Source organism: Pempheris klunzingeri, chromosome 5 (assembly GCF_042242105.1).
Source record: "Pempheris klunzingeri isolate RE-2024b chromosome 5, fPemKlu1.hap1, whole genome shotgun sequence".
Lineage (NCBI taxonomy): Eukaryota > Metazoa > Chordata > Actinopteri > Acropomatiformes > Pempheridae > Pempheris > Pempheris klunzingeri.
The window spans coordinates 7021685-7038776 of NC_092016.1; the positions used below are offsets into that span (position 1 = coordinate 7021685).

The window sequence follows — 17092 nt, forward strand, 5'->3', positions numbered from 1 at the left end:
GACTTCAAACATCAGAAGACGCTCTTGATTCTCCTTGAATATGGTTCAGCTGATGCACGTTCATGTTCACTTGCCAGTACGTGCTGTGAATGAGGCCTCCTTACCTCTGACCTCTGACCAGCCGTCTGAAGGGTCTTAAAGGCTGAACTTGATCCACAGTTTTGGTGTGGTCAGTTTCCTGACGTCCCATTTCCCTTTTACCTCTCGTTTTTAGAGATAATGGCATCCAGATTTTTCCCGTGTGTGCATATGTGGGGAGCTTAACTGGGAAGCGAGCAGACAGCCTGTGAAGAATCTGTACTTGACCGTTTAATCCGGACGAGAAACTCCTCTGCTGGATTAATGAAGGCTCCTTTTATAGACCCCTGTTAACCTGGAGTGATCAGCTGAAATCAATGAAAATGCAAATCAGTCATTTAAATAGTGTCGGGGGGGTCATGTTGAAAATGTGACCCAGTTCAGAATCTAAAACATCTCACAGAGCTGAAGTAGCAGCAGTGGCTGCAGCTCAACGACCAGATAAATGTTTTTAAAAGCAATAATTGTTCTTTTCAGTTTTTGCTGTGCACATGGCAAAGACCAAACAATTTCTTCTCCTCCTTTCTGCTTTTTATGGCAGCCTTTGTAGAAATAAAGAAGGCAAAAGCAGCAATGTTAATTGAGGTAAGAAGAGGAAAAAAAGAAAAGCTCTCAAGATTTGCCAAAAAGATTCGGCACGCTGAAAGAGAACTGCCATTTTGCGGACTTGTGGAGGGAAAAAAACACAATTAGGGCTGGCGGCGCTGACCTTCCTGGACCCGCAATTTGTCAGCGATCCGTACGCTTTGTTGATTGAAATTTTTAATTTGGGTGTTCTTTAGACGGCCAGTGAAAGGGCATTGTCGCCAAGAGATGAACTCCCCTGCTGCTGCTGCCATTCAGCGCGAAGCCCCAGCCTTTTTTTCTCCTTCCTTCAAGGGAAAAGGTGCCATGAATATGTTTTTAGGAGGGGCCAAACGAGACATGAAATGGCGGATTAATTGAATCTTGTGTGAGCCTTTGGTCCTCGCAGCTGGACCGGTGCTTTAGAGAAATACAAGGCTGCTCTAATTGTAGGGAGCCACACAAAAAGTATCCTTCAGATTCCTTCGCTTTTCCAGCACGGACAGGAATGTCAGTCAGCCGCATAATGGTCCTATTAGCTGCTTAACTCAGCGGCGTTACACGGATGGGAAGGTTTTTCACGCCTCACCGTGTCAGGAGGGGTGGGTGAGTGTGTGGGTGAGTGCGTGTGTGAGTGTGTGTGAAGGCTTGATGTTCACACTGAGTGTTGTAGGTTTGCACAGACAATACTGTGATTCTCTGTCAGGGAGACAAGGGGTCATTTTTTGTCCAGTAATAAAATATTGCTTTTTGCTCCCCCCCCTCCCCCCCATGTCTCCCTCATCTACATGTCTCCCACACCACCACGTCTTTCCTTCCCCCTGCAGCAACAGTACCACTCCAAAATCGATGTTCTGATTGAAGAGGCGTTCAAAGAAATGGTTTCCTCCCTCGTCTCAAAGGTAAATCTCTTTTTATCCTCCAATCAAATTCTCTCACTGGCTCCTTCCTCTCCAGATTTCCTTCAAGATTTCATCATTATTTGGCCTTTTTATGTATTTTACTTCTTTTTTTTTATCACTCCTGTGCTAAGGCTTGTTCTTTTTGCTCATTATGCTTTTTTGTCTTGTTGTTTACTTATTTACTCTTTTTCTCTCATGGTTGTTATAATTTTGAAAGATTTAAAACTTTTTTTTCTGGTTTTATTTTTTTAAAATTAGTTTTGTTACTTATATTAATTTTATAGATTTTTTTTAGGGGAAGTTATTTTTTTGTTGATGATTTATACACATATGTATACTTATTCTTTAGTCGTTTATTATCATTTCTCATGAATAATGTTAATAACCTTTTCTCTTTTGTAGCAACAAGGTGGATTTATTTACTTCTTATTTGATACATTATTTACCATTTGTATTTTTCTTTATCTCTTGATTTATTTTCATTTAGGCCTATTCTATTCTATTCTATTCTATTCTATTTATTATGATAATTTTGACTAAGCTTTGATTTTGCTATGATAAGGTTATGAAGTAAATTTCAATTTAAAGTGTTTTCATTTGAAAAAATGTGAGTGTGTCAAAATGTTCTTAATAAAAACCTGAATTTTAAAGAAGCCTGAAGGATGGCTCCCTGCACTAGACCCAAGACAATAGAGACATTATATTCGTATATACTTGAAATAAGTCAAAATAGTGTGACTGCACTGGCACATATTTTTGAATGAAATGTTAAGGACTCATTTAGAAAAATGACCTTGCGACGAGGAAGATGTTTTTCTAAAACCTACAAATGAAGGCAGTAAATTTATGTCTCCTCCCTCTGTTTACAGTTTGCTGCTGTTTTAGACTGCGTCCTCTCCAAGCTCTCGAGATACGATGAAGGGACATTCTTCTCTTCAATCCTCTCTTTCACAGTGAGTAGCCATGTTTTTGTTCCTGGAAACAGAGAGCGCCGAGCTGTTTCTTTCACCATTCATAGAGGCAACCTGTTATTTGCTGGAAACCAGATCTTCCCAGCTGAACTTCAGTGTCATTCTTCTTCTTCTCCCCCTTCTCCTCCCCCCTGAAAGGTGAAAGCAGCTGCCAAATATGTGGAAGTCCCTGTGAGTCGATCTGCCTGCTGTTTTATTATTCACCCTGTCTGTCACAGTTGTTTTCCATATTTGTGTTTTCATTCGCATTCAGACAGTCGAAGCCTCAAGTGGAAAATAAAGCAGCCTGGAAATGCAAAGAGCCCACTCTTTGCATTCAGCCTCAGTCATGTGCTTGTTGGTTTTTTTAAAGTTTGTCATCATACGGTTTTAAACATGTGTGAAAGACAAAGAGGGTTTTTATTCCATCTGCAGCTACAGAGCCAAAGATCACACAACAAGCCTAATTAATTGCACTCTTGTCCTTGGAGATGTGTTTTGCTGAAGTGTCGGTTTGTGGGCGGCGGCAGCAACCAGTTGCCGAGCGGTTAATGAACGACGGTGGCGTGGCAAAGATCAGAGGCTGCAGCGAGCGAGCGGGAGGAGGAGACGGCGACATGTGCAGTTAGGAGTTAAAGTGTCGAGGTGATAAGGCGTTAACGTTTGGCGGCGTTCAAGGTGTGAAGGAAAGAGAGGCTTAATCTCCAGAATGAGAGCTCTCTAAGCGAAGGCCACTCTTCATTTTCCAAAGTGGTTACCAGCTCAAAATTAACAAAGTACAATTCTCCTGTGATTTGTGTTTTTACACATTTTACCTCTTATAACACTTTAATATGAATTCTGGTAGTTTTTCAAAGCGCCTATTGGGATTAAAGATATTTAAAGTTAGTTTGTCCAAACCTCTCAGGCTTCGATCCAAATAAAGCAAAACACAGAGGAGGAATGTTGCCCAAAACCAAAAAACTAAAGTGAAGTATGGTTTTCCTGCCTTACTTGGAGGAGTTACTCAGTAATTAAAAAAAATTCTATTGAATGTGAAAAAACAGGATCACATTGAATGGTATTGATGCTCTCATTAGGTCATTTTGCTTCTTCAAATGGTGGCAGTTCAGCATCTCAGCATATGACACTCAGCAGTGGGCTCACTACATCTCAGTTTCACCCACTTTCTTTGGCCAAATTAAGATGAGTGTCCTTGGTATTTGTGTCCATATTGCACCTCTCGATTAATATTTAGTGGCAGTGTTAAGTAGCAATGCAGGAAGCAGTGTGTCCTCAAAGAAAGTGAGGTTGTGCATGTTGGAGTGGTGGATGGGTGTTTAAAGGGTAACTTGGGTATTTTCAAACTTAGGGTTAGGCTGTTTTTACATATTTTGGGGTTTGAAATGGAATCAGATCGCCTTTGCCAGAAGCCACGAAATGGACTACAATGGCTGCACTGTAATCCTTTTGGGCAACTACGTCCGATCAGTCTACATCCACGGCAATTATTCAGAGTGTTTGGCAACTTTACAGAAAGGATCCTTTCAGTTAATCCAGAATCAGCCGTAATATTGCTCTCTTCAAAGCCACCAGACTCAATGGACAAAAACAGTACTTGCTGCTCTACTATCATGTTCAACTTTGGTTTCTTTTAACCACGGCCACGCAGTTCTCTCGTCACCCAGCATCAAGTGGTTATTACTGTAACCATGACAACGGTTCACCTAATCTTAACAAACTAGTAGTTTTAACCCAAACATGAGTATTTGCTTAAGCTGAACTAAGTACCATTAACCGAAACCTTTAATAAGGTGCTGAGATCTTCGGTCTTTTATAATTCTTTTTGTTTTTAACCGCGCGTGTATTAACACAGATAGACCTTCTATTTGTTTGTTTTTACTCAGATTTTGTTATTTTAAAATGAGAAGTAGTTTTGCCTCTGTATTTAAATTTTAATTTACATTAAGGCCAATTAGAGTTCTGAGATTCTCCAAGTAGACTTGGATACTATGTATTAATTGATAAAAATAAGATTCCTTTATTAGACCCACGGTGGGGAAATTCACAGTGTTACAGCAGAAAGTAAGCAAAAGTAAAAGAAACAGCAGAAATAGAACTTCAACTAAACAATGAATAATAAACATAAATATACGTGCAAGCATGATTAAGTAATTCAAGGGGAGAGTTCAATGATGTAGAAATTGCTGAATTAAGAGAACAGAATAAGTTTATTAAATGCTGAAATTACTGTAGAATGATTTCTTAAATTTTTCCTCCAACTCTTACTGCATCCTCTATTTTACTCATTGCATTTGATAGACTCGTGAAACACAGATAGAGAGAACATCCTCCATGGAGTCATTGAACAGCTGAGATAAAAAGCAGCACAACAGATTCCTACCTAACTTCCTTAATCCTCTGCCCCGCCGCAGTACATCCCACCTATCCCATCATGCTCTCTGGTTCCCGTGCAGACTTCCTCCTCAGCTGCTGCTCCTCTGAAATTATAATGTAACCGCTACCTTGGCCTTTTGGTCTTTTGTGTGGAGGGAACCTGATGCAGGTAAGCCTCTTTTCCAGGTGGGATGAAGAGCAGGAGGGCGGGGCCATCTCGCTGGATGGCTCCGCCCCCCACAGCTTGTCACGGAAAACATGAAGCTTTCACCCTCGAGTGTTTACATTTTGGAGACTTTCTACTTCTCTGTCTCTGTTTCTCAGAGGGAAATACTTTTTATTTTACTTTGTTTGCTTTTCCATCTTCAACCGATATAAAAGCATGAACTGGTGTTCTTTCGCTTTAAGTTGTACTTTTTGTCATTTTACTTTTGGCATTGAGGTGTATTTTGTAAACTTTGATCCTGAGCTCACCACAGCAATAATGATGCCTATACAACATAAAATGTCCCGTCACTGTAGCCTCAATGTGACCAATTATATTAGGGTCGGAATTGTTCTGCAGGCTCTTTATTAATCGTCATCATTCTTAGATTTTATCAGCCTTAATCAGTTAATGTGCATATCTTTTGTTAGCCAAACCGCAAACTGAAACTGTGCGTTCCTCACACTGACTCACACGTGTTGAGCAGGTCTGACGTGCTTTCGCCTGTACAGCCAAGATACCAGTGACTGACAGCCACACATGCTCATATGCAGCATATGCACACTGGCAGAGCAGGAACACAAATATTGGAAGAGAGATCATCGTCACTGGCTCTTCACCATCTTTAACACAACACAGTCCTGCAGAGCCACTCCAGACGTCCTCGGCCCGAAGCACCAAGAAATATGTAAAAGCATATTAACTCGTTTTTATCAGGGTGTGTCAAGGTTGATATTCTAATCACAATGTCCTTGGTTTGTGTCTGCCAAGGGACTTTTGTAAGCTAAAGGAAAAATGCCCTCAAAAAACGTCAAATTGTAGGTAAGGCTGTGTTAAATAGCACATCCACTTAATGTGCACTTTAGTAGCCCTGTGATCTTTTAATTTGAGCAAAATGTGAGTGTATGTGATACATTCATATATTTCATGTGACATGTAAAAAAAATCACATGAAAGCAATTTGAAACCACTTATGAAATATCAATTTAATGTAATTTTTACCTAGCAGAAATATTTGAGGAAGAATACGAATTTTAAAGGTTGCAGCTACAACAATATTGACTGCAAAATAAAATCAGGGTCAAGAATTGTTTTGGTAGATTCGAAATCAAGTCATTCAAGTCAATCGTCCAAAAATACCAAACATTATCTGGTTTCTGTTGCTCAAATATGACAATATGCTACTTTTCTTGATTTGATTTCCATCATTAGCTGCAGCCAACGTTTAATGAGTCTTCACTGATGCATCAACCGTTGAGAAACATCGACAGTGGCTGAACAGACAACTGATGTTTTCTTTTCTGTATTTTAGCATCACACACGCAATTATTTTGAATTACAGAGGGATTTAAAGCTGTGACATGCAAACACATATTTGTACACACACAACTAGCACCTGGGAGAAATGAAGTGAATTCAGGGCAGGAAACGAGGGCAGTAGTGGTGTGTAATTACCTGGCATTTCACCGCCCTCCTCTCCCTCTTCCTCGTCCCCCACTAACCGCTCTTTATCAACGGGCCCCTCCTCCCTCCCCCCCCACTTCAAACCACTACCACTCCCTGTCTGTATCTGAACAGGAACATCGCTTTACACTCAATTTTTTTTGTTGTCAAATGTTGACGAGCAACCAGGCAGCCATTATCCCGGCGCAGAGGGGATTATTTGTGTTTGGCTACAAGTGAAGAAACAGTGGAGACAAAACAGGCAGAGAGGGCAGAGCGTGACAAGAGCACTGAACTGCTTGTATGTGTGTTTTTTCTTTCCTTCTTTCTTTCCTCTCGTGTTAAAGTCTTAATCTCGGTGGCTGGAACTGTGCCAGCGAGTCTGATCTGTCACGCTGCTTTGTCACCTCGTCAGAACGAGAGAAAAGAGAGGTAAATGATTGAGACTAAGCCTTAAGGGGATGGAAGGGGAAACTGATGTCCCAAGTGACAACTAGGGCAGTAATATGTTGCCACTGAGACGCACACATGCACACACGCCCGCGCACACACACACACACACACACACACACACACATACACACACACACATTCAATCTTGAATGTTGTAGGACAGGTTTTTGTCTTGCTTTGATGGACACCCAAACATTATCTCCGTATGTGACAGCTGAACATGGGGTTCAAATACCATGACCTTTAATGTGCTGTTACAATAGCCTCCAGTTTTGTGGTTTCAGTCTTTCCACCACATTTTGGAGGCTGGCTGCAGGGATTTGCTCCCTTTCAGCCACAAGACCATTAGTGATGCGAGTTACAGCTTGAAATTCTTAAATTGATCAAGAACAAGATCAGTGCTATTAAAAGCACATTGATGTCGCCTCTGTAGCCTGAATCAGAAATGATAGTTTCTAACTTCTGACTTTGCACCATCAACTATAGACATCGCATAAACCAGCATACGAGCACAGTAACATGCCATGTGGGCCCACCGTCTACAAAAACTGGTGATTTAATTAAGGTGTCTGACCAACACGAACTCTTGTAAAGCAGAGTGTCATGTATCTGGTGGGGAAAGGGCTCTAGAAATATTGTAATCTGGCACATTGCTATACACAGCTCCGGTTTAGGAGCCAAACTCATTGATAGAAGATGGACTGTGGCATTTTATCAGACTTGTGGGGAAAATCATGTGCCTCATTTTCAAATGAGAATGTTGCCTTTATGTAACTGCATATCAATGTGTCAAACAGCAGTACTGAGTATCCAGTCTTGACCCATGGTCCAGTAGTCAGACTTCAACTCTCATGTAGGTAGTGATGGTGAAATCTGGAGAGAAGTGATCGGGTGAAACTGCCTGTTTTATCTACAGAGTGATACTTGAATTATATTATCCATAACAAACACCAGTCTTAGTCCAGTGGTAGCCAGAAGTGTCAAAGATGACAGAATTTGTGTTATCATATCTGCGCCACAGTAAACTGTTCAGCACCCGGGGATGAGTTGAATCAGGCAGCTGGGGCAGCTGGTGGATAAATCCAGTGAATCCAGGCCCAACGGGTTCTACAACTCCCAGAGGATTTTTTGTGATGGGTAAAACCTCCATTACAAAGGCTTGCTTGGAGTTGTAGCCAGTAGGTTATGTGCGCCTGTTGTTGCAGCAACCCAAGATTTAACTGATGGACATATGCCGCAAAGCGCACTTTGCTTTTCAGGCTTGTATGGTCAAGGAGATTCCTGAATCGTCACATAGTTGACCAGAGGAAAGGACTTAAGCACTGTAGGACCCAGAAGGAGGTTTGGACAGGCCATGGAAAGGTCACAGAGTTTCAATGTGAAACAAGATAACACCCATCTCTCAGATTATCCTCAGTCATCCCTCAATGATAATGTTGATGTGGGGTCAACATCTTCAACATCCCACATGCAATCCCACGGTTTTGAAATGTATCTGCTGTAACTTCCAGGTCATGTCTGCTGGAACAGATCAGAGACAACATGACAAGTACTCTAATGCACCCAGTGAGACACACATGGCTCATTCTCGTCAAGATTTCTGATCTTCATTCGGCAAGGATCCTCTGTCTGCCAGACTCCAACCTCTCCTCTCTCTCTAGTGGATTATGGGGAATCTGACAGGCCTGTCAATCACTAGGCCTGGCCCCTCCTCTTTCCGTTTGAAGATGACACTCACATCACCCCTCCTTTTCCAACAGACACACATGCACACTCCAGATCCCCTTGCAGCCATGTGACCCCACTTTAACCTCTGGTATCTGTCCAGCGGTCTGTCTGAGTTACTGCTGAGCGTCTCTGACTGATCTCAGTCTGTCACTTGCTGTTCAAAGCCCGTGAAACAGCTGCTGGGACTGTTTTTATCAGAAAACATTTGACTTTCAGCTATCAAAGAGCTGTCTTCTGTTTAATGCTACTAGGAGTGTGGAAACAGAACAGCAGGAAATCTTCACACCAGAGAAGCTGTATACAGAGAATGTTGTTTTTTCTTGGAAATGATCGATCATCAAAATACTGACCGATTCATTTCAATTAGTTGACTGACATTGTGTGCTTATTGTTTTGTCTCAAGTACACTGGGTGTCTGTGAGGGTGGACATTGTCATACATGGAAGTATGCACCAACTGCATGGACTGTCACAGACATTAGCAAATGACTAGATTTTTTTAAAGAATACCCTCACAGACACTTACAACTATGGCAAAGTTAAAAGTACACTTTGAAGTTTATGCTTAGAGAACAGTTTGGGTTTGTTTATTTTTACCTATGTAGCATCACAAACTGTCACAAATGGATTAGTCCATCTCCATCACGTCTATCAGGGTGAAACGGCGTTGAGAGTGGGAGCTGTCTGTCAGCTACCTGCCTGGTACACCTTCCCACAGCTGCCTCTTTAAATGTCAAATCACAAACCCAAACTTAGGCACTTGATGCTGTTTGTGACAGAGGTGACATTAAGCGCTGGAGTTGACTGTCAAGATCCAGTTCTTTTTTTCCTACCAACATTAGCATGTGACAGTTTGAATTTCTTTGCTGTTGTCTTGGATGAGCAAAAGGTTACAATCCCAAATATATAATCATTCTCCAACCTGCCTTTTGCCATTAAGTGAAGCTAAAAGGTTTCTAGGTTTCTTGAGGCTCCATTTCCTTGTTTTTTCACGGGGGACCTGACGTGCCATGTTCAGCAGCGCTGTAGCAGAACAACAACCCCCCGGGGCTGGCGCATGCCGGCTCAGAGAAAACGGGTGTGAAAGATGTCAAAGCAATTACAATAAGCATTACAGTTGTAATCTCCCCTGACAACAGGGAGTGTGAATGAACAGGGCTTTACCCACTTCTCCTGCCTCTGGCCTCTCCCCGCCGTACAAACTGCTGCTTCTACAGCAGTTAATGTTTCCTCCGGTGTAACACCTCCAGCAGCTTCTTGTTACTCCCAACACGGCGAAGGTAGATTATTATTTTTCTTCCTTTCACCCAGAAAGCAGCAGGTGATTCTGAACCCTATGTTGTTGGAGTTTGAATTTCTGTCTGATAGGTGTCTGTGTGAAAAGCACTATTAATAACCATTACCTATTGATTTTGTCCTAAATATAGATATTTTGTTCTCATAATTCTGTAATTTGCACCCTGTAATTTCGAGAATGTGTTTCTTCATATTACATGTTGGCCATTTTTTTCTTGAAATTACTGCTTGTCTTGGGCACTTTGAATTTTTTGAAAGGGAGTTGTACTTTTTGGAGTGTATAACTAACTTTGTAAGTTGTGTCATACGACATCTGAAGGAAAAAGTGTTTTTAAAGCCCAGCTGTCAGAGCGAGACGGGGCGACATGATGAATCGTACAAAAGTGGATAACAACGGACATTTTCAAACTCTACTTAAAGACATTCATCTAGTTGCACTCGATTGCTTACATGAAAAGTCACAGCAGTAGTTGTGAAAAAAGACAAAAGCGCCAAAAAGAATTTCCAACTTTGTCTCATCTCGTACACACGCTTGGCCCGTCAATGTGTGATGTGGTGGTCTGTTTTAGAAGGTTAAAAAAGTTATTGGATTTTAGATTCTCTTTGGCGACCCAACAAGCACTTCAAACTGATGCCTTTATTCCATACTTCTACCAGGTGAATGCTGGTATGAACAAGTCTCTAACTAAAGTCCTAAGCCAAACCACATAATGAATGCCAAATATGTCATTTTGAAAATATTTTGACCAAGAATCCATGTTTGGTTAACAAAAAAAATATGGTCAATAAATGCATCAATTAACTAAATCAATAATAAACCTGCACAGTGTTAGCCCTTCTTCAGCTGATCGACATGAATCAAACATGAACACCAAGCATTCCCTGTTTTGATATTATCAAATGCAACAATTTGCTGTTTTCTATTGTTTTAAACTGAATATCTGGGCTTTGGGCTGTGGGGCAGATAAAACAAGATGCTCACCAGACTGGGAACAATAAATAGAATAAAAGCCCATGAGGAGCACACAAAACTACATTGGTGCTGCTCTCACTGTAGCTCTATGTGTCCACGGTGGAACTGCACAGATTCATCTTTATAGATATAGTTAATGAATTGACATCAGACAGACAGCAGGCGATTTGTACGATTTAAATGGCTGCCTGTGGAGGTTACACTTGTCTACAATACAGTTGGTCTGCATGTCCTTGACTCAGTGTGGAGTCCTTAAGATGTAAGCATACCTTTTTCATGAGATTGATGAGTAATGGAAGTCATAAAACTGCTTTAATTACGCCTACAACGCTCGAATTGGTTGATTGTTTGTGATCTGGAAGGCAGGATAGGAATATGATTCACTCCAGAAACAAAGATGGAGGAAACCCTCAATGAAAGAAGCTATGCCCAGGCTAATGGAAGTGATGCCAGGCCTTCAGCTTTCTATGCTCTCTTGAATGTTTTTCTTGTTGACGTTATTATTTGGGGGTCTGTTCCATCTCACTGCAATGAAAAACTCTGCTCCTACATTTTAAGCTTCACTGTTGGGCAGAGGTCATCACATACAGCCAGCAGGCTGATTGCCTTCTGCTGTAGCGTAATATTAACTTGTAAACTGCATGGATAAAGTGACTTGTGCACCATGAATGCCAACCATGTTCACAAACTGCTTGCTGTGAATGTCTGACATAGTTCCCCATAATCAGCTTTAACCCTCTTGGAGTTGTCTTCAAGCCCGTCTGTGTCCTCTCTCCTACAGAAACCAGGGATGGATCTGGCCGATACCTACATCACCTTCGTACGGCAGAACCAGGACATCCTTCGAGACCGCGTCAACGATGAGCTTTACATCGAGAAGGTGTTTGATGTGAGTACTGATTCTTGTTTAGAAGACAGTTCCATTTTGTTGCAACTTTTAGTATTTTTGTAGTTTTGTCTATCATTTCTATCAAGAAACATGAGCAGTCAGACGCATCAGATAGGTTGGAAGCAAACGAGTGGCTTATCCAGATCATCTACCACTTTATTTAGAGGTCAAACTGAAAGTGAGAGACTCTGAAATGTCTGAAATAATCCCTCATTGCACAGGAATACTTTGTGCACATAAATACAAGTATGCAAGGTCAAATTTAAACAGGAAGGTGGTCTCTAAACTGTAATGGATGCTTGTAACAGATGCTTTTCATACAGAAGACACAAATATGACACTAATTTACAAACACAGGTTATATCTTCTTCTTATATGAGCTGTCTAATGCTGCTAATCTCTACTTGACATGAGTCACATTTCTGTACAAATATAGTGCAAATTCCAAACAATTTTCCAGAAAATCGATGAACGTAAATGCAAATAAATGCACATTTCTTTCCACTATTTTGACGCAAATGTTGGAGTTGGGTCGTTGAGATAAACGGATGATGATGCTAATTCTCCAGTCAGGTGCCATTAAACAATTGCAGAAGACACATGATAAGATGATGTAATTAAAAGACCTCCAGTCAAACCTGAAACAAACAAAAATGATATTGTTTCAGGTGCTAATTATTAGGTTCGACTGATGTTTTCACCTGTCGACATTTGTCATCTCTTCAGTGGGTGTCACGTCTTATCCGGCTGATAACAGAAATATCAGCTGGAAAGGAAAGACATGAATCTACAGCATCTACAGAAAAATTGTAATATATGAAATATGAATGCAGTGATTTTGCAATAAAACTTGAAAACAGGATGAAAGGAACAAAATATGGTGTGACATCGAGATTGCTCCCTGAATGTTTATAGAGACATTACACACCAGCCATGACCTGCTCATGACTTGTTTAGAATCCTGTCTTTTTGTGGCAAAACCTGAGCGAAGGTTGTGAGAGTTGAAACGGTAGCAGTCATGTCTGCTACGTTAGCTCTCCCACAGTGGAACTGAGCTTGAGGACGCAAAAACATAATAGTTGAGAATTGGTTCTCCAGGCAAGGTCACCTACAAGCTGTGTTCATGGCCTTTTCAGACAAACACTGCAGGAAAACTTTGAAAACTATGAAATATTGCGTTGCATCATTAGAATTCAGTGTACCTGATGTGAATCCAATAGATTCCGTTATCACCTCCTGTAAAGTCATTTTATAAGATATGTCCACTCAAATTTCTAGCATTTCCACAAAGGTTTTTTTTTTTATGTGCAAAGTGATAATGTGCCTAAAAGCAGGTGGGTGGAAACACGCTTCTTATGGAAATTTGGCAGTAAGATTTTATTGTGTTTGATCTTTTTTTATAAGGTACACAGCAGACACTTGAATGAAAGCCCACTCAGCTAATACAAATCTTTACAAATCGAGCTCACAGTCAGGTGTTTCTACTGTTGGTGTGCGGTTTGATTCTCCAGTTTCAGAGCAGCAGCAGGTCGCTTTGTGGCTGAAAACACCGACTGTGAACTGTTGACCTGTTTATCACTTAGGAAACACAGAGAGCTGTGGGCTCGCTCCGCAGGAGCTGCAAACACACCTCCATCTATCCATCCCTCCATCCCACGCTGTCCGTTTTCCTTATCCACCACCCCCCTCCAGGATTCAGATTTATAAGAATATTTTAGCACAGAGTTGCCAAACACGCCTCAGCTCGCTGCCGTGAGTCAATGCAGTGGACATGGCAGCTCAGACCTTCGTACACATTAGCAGCATGAAGCCAAGCGATGGATTTCTGCCACCCGCCGCCTCCACTGAGGGTTCGGATCATTGTGGCTGAGGCTCGAGCTGCGCTGTGCTGATCTGTGTGTGTGCATGTGTGTGAGTGTATGTGTGTGTTAAAAGAGTGTGTGGAGGGGTGAGGAAAATGAGCCTAATGGAGCTCAGAAGCGTCCAGTCATGCGCCAAGGAGGAGGTGATGGCGGGGCCTCAAAGTGTCTCCGTTCAACATGTATCACACACACCTGGACACACACAAACATACAGTTAGTGTGTAACAAAGAAAGTAAACCTTGTGTTCATACAGCAGCATCAGGCCCCCTGTTACAAGCATTAACGCAATTGTCTTGTTTATGTGTGTCTAAGCAAAGTCAAATTAATTTAAGGCGCCTTTTCTTTAAATAGAAGGATTGTTGACACCGACAGATATAAGCATGCAGCTGTAAACATGTTCATGATTTTTTTGTTTTGTTTTTGTTTTTTTTTTGTCTGCTAGTGCATGCTCATATGTGCCTGTCAGTCTATTTGTCTATAAGTGCTCACCAGGGAGGCGTCTTTGTGTGGATGAGGATTGTAATACATGCCCACTTACACGTGCACACAAACACACACACACAGCTCCATTGCCTTTACATTAGGAGCAAAATCACCTTGATGAAGCAGCTGACGAGGACGAACCTGCATGCTGTGAAAAAAAAAAAAGTGGATCTAATATCAGATTTAACCTTGAAGAATTTTTTTTTTAAATGCAAATAATTGAATCCTCTTGGTATTCCTTTTGAGAATATACAATTTGAGGGACTCAAAGATGAAGTGTGACGGCACACTAAGATTTAAGGACAAAACACATTTTTTTTAGCTTTAGTAGAGGGCAAAATTTAAGTCTGTTGCCATTTTATTTCCATTCAGTAATTTTCTAGAATTGAAAGTCAGCATCTTGAAACAGGACTGTATGAAAATGATTTCTGCTCTAGAATCAATAAAGTGACACCTAATGAAAACACAAATACAAATTATCATCTCACCGTTGCTCTTTACATCAAAAATAGGATTCTATAACTTGAAATGAAATTTTAGGACTTCAGTCCTAATGAAAATTACTTTTAATTTGAAGAAAAAATTATATTATTATTTCTTTTGTGGAATATGTGTCAAATGTTTAAATTACATCATTAGTGTGACACATCAGGGAGGCATCTTCCATTCATCATGCAGATATTGTTTCTGACAGGACTAATGCAGACCCACAGTGCTGAACAGACCGTCCTCCACCTTCCTTCCCCCCACACATTCCCTCCATCTGTTGTCACTCTCGTCCCCTAATCAGCTCAATTAAGGAGCGCCTTCGTACTCAATTTCCACGACAGTTAACGTGGCTCGCGAGGCGACCGTCAGGCAGCTGATTATCCGCTCTGTGGAAACTCACCTCCCAAAGACTCAAATAAATTCTTCACTTATCGGGTGAAGAGACGGAGGAGGAGGAGGAGGAGGAGGAGGAGAAGGAGGAGGAGGAGGAAGATGAAGGAAATCATCACCAGAGCAGTAAATATTATACAGTAATTTCAACATCCCCAAGAATCTGTTAACTCAGCAAGCAGATTGGCACACGACTCGAATTCCAGTTTACAAATATTTAGAGTGAAGGAGGAGAAAATGATGGAGAGATGAAGCATGAGGTAAAAAAAAGACAATATGATAGCCAGAATGGCTAAAACTGCCCTCCTGAGTTTTCCACACTTCCACACAGATTGAAACATCTACAAAGGCTATTCAAAGTGATATGCACACCACATTAAAAGCATTTTTTTTAAATATAAAAACAGTAACTGGAAAAGACGGGAATTGTTGACATGTATATTTTATGTGCTTTTCTTGGATTAGGAGTTTATATTCTTTTCTATTAGGTGTGTTTAAACATAACTTAATCTTTTAGCTAAGGAGAGATTGCTGTCAAAGACAAAAATCTGTTCTACTGGCACAAATTTAATTGAAGATGAGTCCGTGCAAATTGTAAATCTTTGAAATGCAGAGAAAAAGAAATTCTGAGATTATCTCGGTGGTTCATGTCTATGTTTTGTCAGTATACAGAGTTGAGAGGAAAAAGAAGAGACAAGTTTGGGTCTGAGCTGAGACACAAACGCGCACAGTCCCTGCGTATGTTGCTAGCTAACATTAGGGGGAGAATCAACACGAAATGCAAAAACGTTCCAACATCCAAATTTGCACAAATGATACGAAGCAAAACACTGTGCAGCTGGTGGGTATTGAAAAATGTAGAAGGCAGATGTCAAGATCAGTAAGTTCAGATATTAAATATGCTAACAAAATGCTGCCTATTCTTGGATTGTGAGATACAGTTATCAAAACAAATGTATTAACATTGTGTGTCCGCCCCCCTTTTGGCTCAGCTGTCAATCAAAAACAACCCACCCAGCCAGCAGCCTAAGTAGCATTTTAGAAATCTGATCTCCAAAGACCTTTTTTCCTTCCATTGAATAATAAAAACAATGTTGTTACTGCAAAAAAGGTAGAAAGGAAAACTAGAGTCGGGAGTTTACGTCATCTGTCAGCTGGATCGCTGCTATGACGCCTGTTTCTGCTAAAACAAAAACAAAACAAACACCAACTCGATTACACACTTTTACAACATGAAATGTTTGACGATTGCATGAAGAAGAATTTGAGACGTTTCACAATCATAATGTAAGACTCAGATCAAACATTCTGTGTTTATACTCTGGACAGAAAAGAAATAAAATAGGGACCTGTGATTAAACTTGAATCCCTATTTATTATATAGAAGGTAACGCACATTTTCTTGCATTTAGTTGACTATGAGCTGCATAGATTGGCTGACTAGCTGCTTCATTACTTTGACATAATTACAAGGAGTCTCTGTGAAGGAGGTCAGAGTTCACCCCCACAATAGATGGAATCAAATATTTGTGTGATCCCTGAATGATCACGGATGTATTTTGGCTTTTGTCAAGTGCATGAAATAACCTTTTGGACTGTTTTTCTCTCTTAAATTGGAAGGTAATTACAGTTCTTGTCAGTGTTAAATTAAGTGTGCCAGCGGCTCTTACTGCAGATCTGAATATTACGGGTCATTACTGTGTCAGAGCAATTTCCTCGAGCATTCTTGTTTGACTGGTGAGTGAATAAAGCCACCCAATGTGTGCATTTTACCAGCAGCATGTTGAATGCTGCTGTGAGTAAGGATCGCTCCTCAGGTGAGAAAACGTGCGTTTGATTTCCCTGCAGCTGCGGCATGGTGCTGGAGGGTGTGATGGAAGAGTATTTAATGAAAATTACCAAGAGGGAATCTTTTTTTTTTTTTTCTTCTTCTTCTTCTTCTTCTTCAAAGCAGAGCCCTGAACTCTTCCCTTGACATCCAGCATTCAGGAGTTTTCCAGTAAATTGGTGC

General features: G+C 40.9%; 1 protein-coding gene across 1 annotated transcript in view; it reads left to right on the forward strand.

Moving 5' to 3' along the window:
• LOC139200878 (calcium-dependent secretion activator 2-like) overlaps positions 1 to 17092 on the forward strand; it is a 109296-nt gene that overhangs the window by 90134 nt on the left and 2070 nt on the right. Inside the window, exons 21-23 of the mRNA XM_070830024.1 lie at positions 1470 to 1544; positions 2414 to 2497; positions 11749 to 11856. Of these exons, the coding sequence (XP_070686125.1) occupies positions 1470 to 1544; positions 2414 to 2497; positions 11749 to 11856 (267 nt within the window). The remainder of the gene's footprint in view (positions 1 to 1469; positions 1545 to 2413; positions 2498 to 11748; positions 11857 to 17092) is intronic.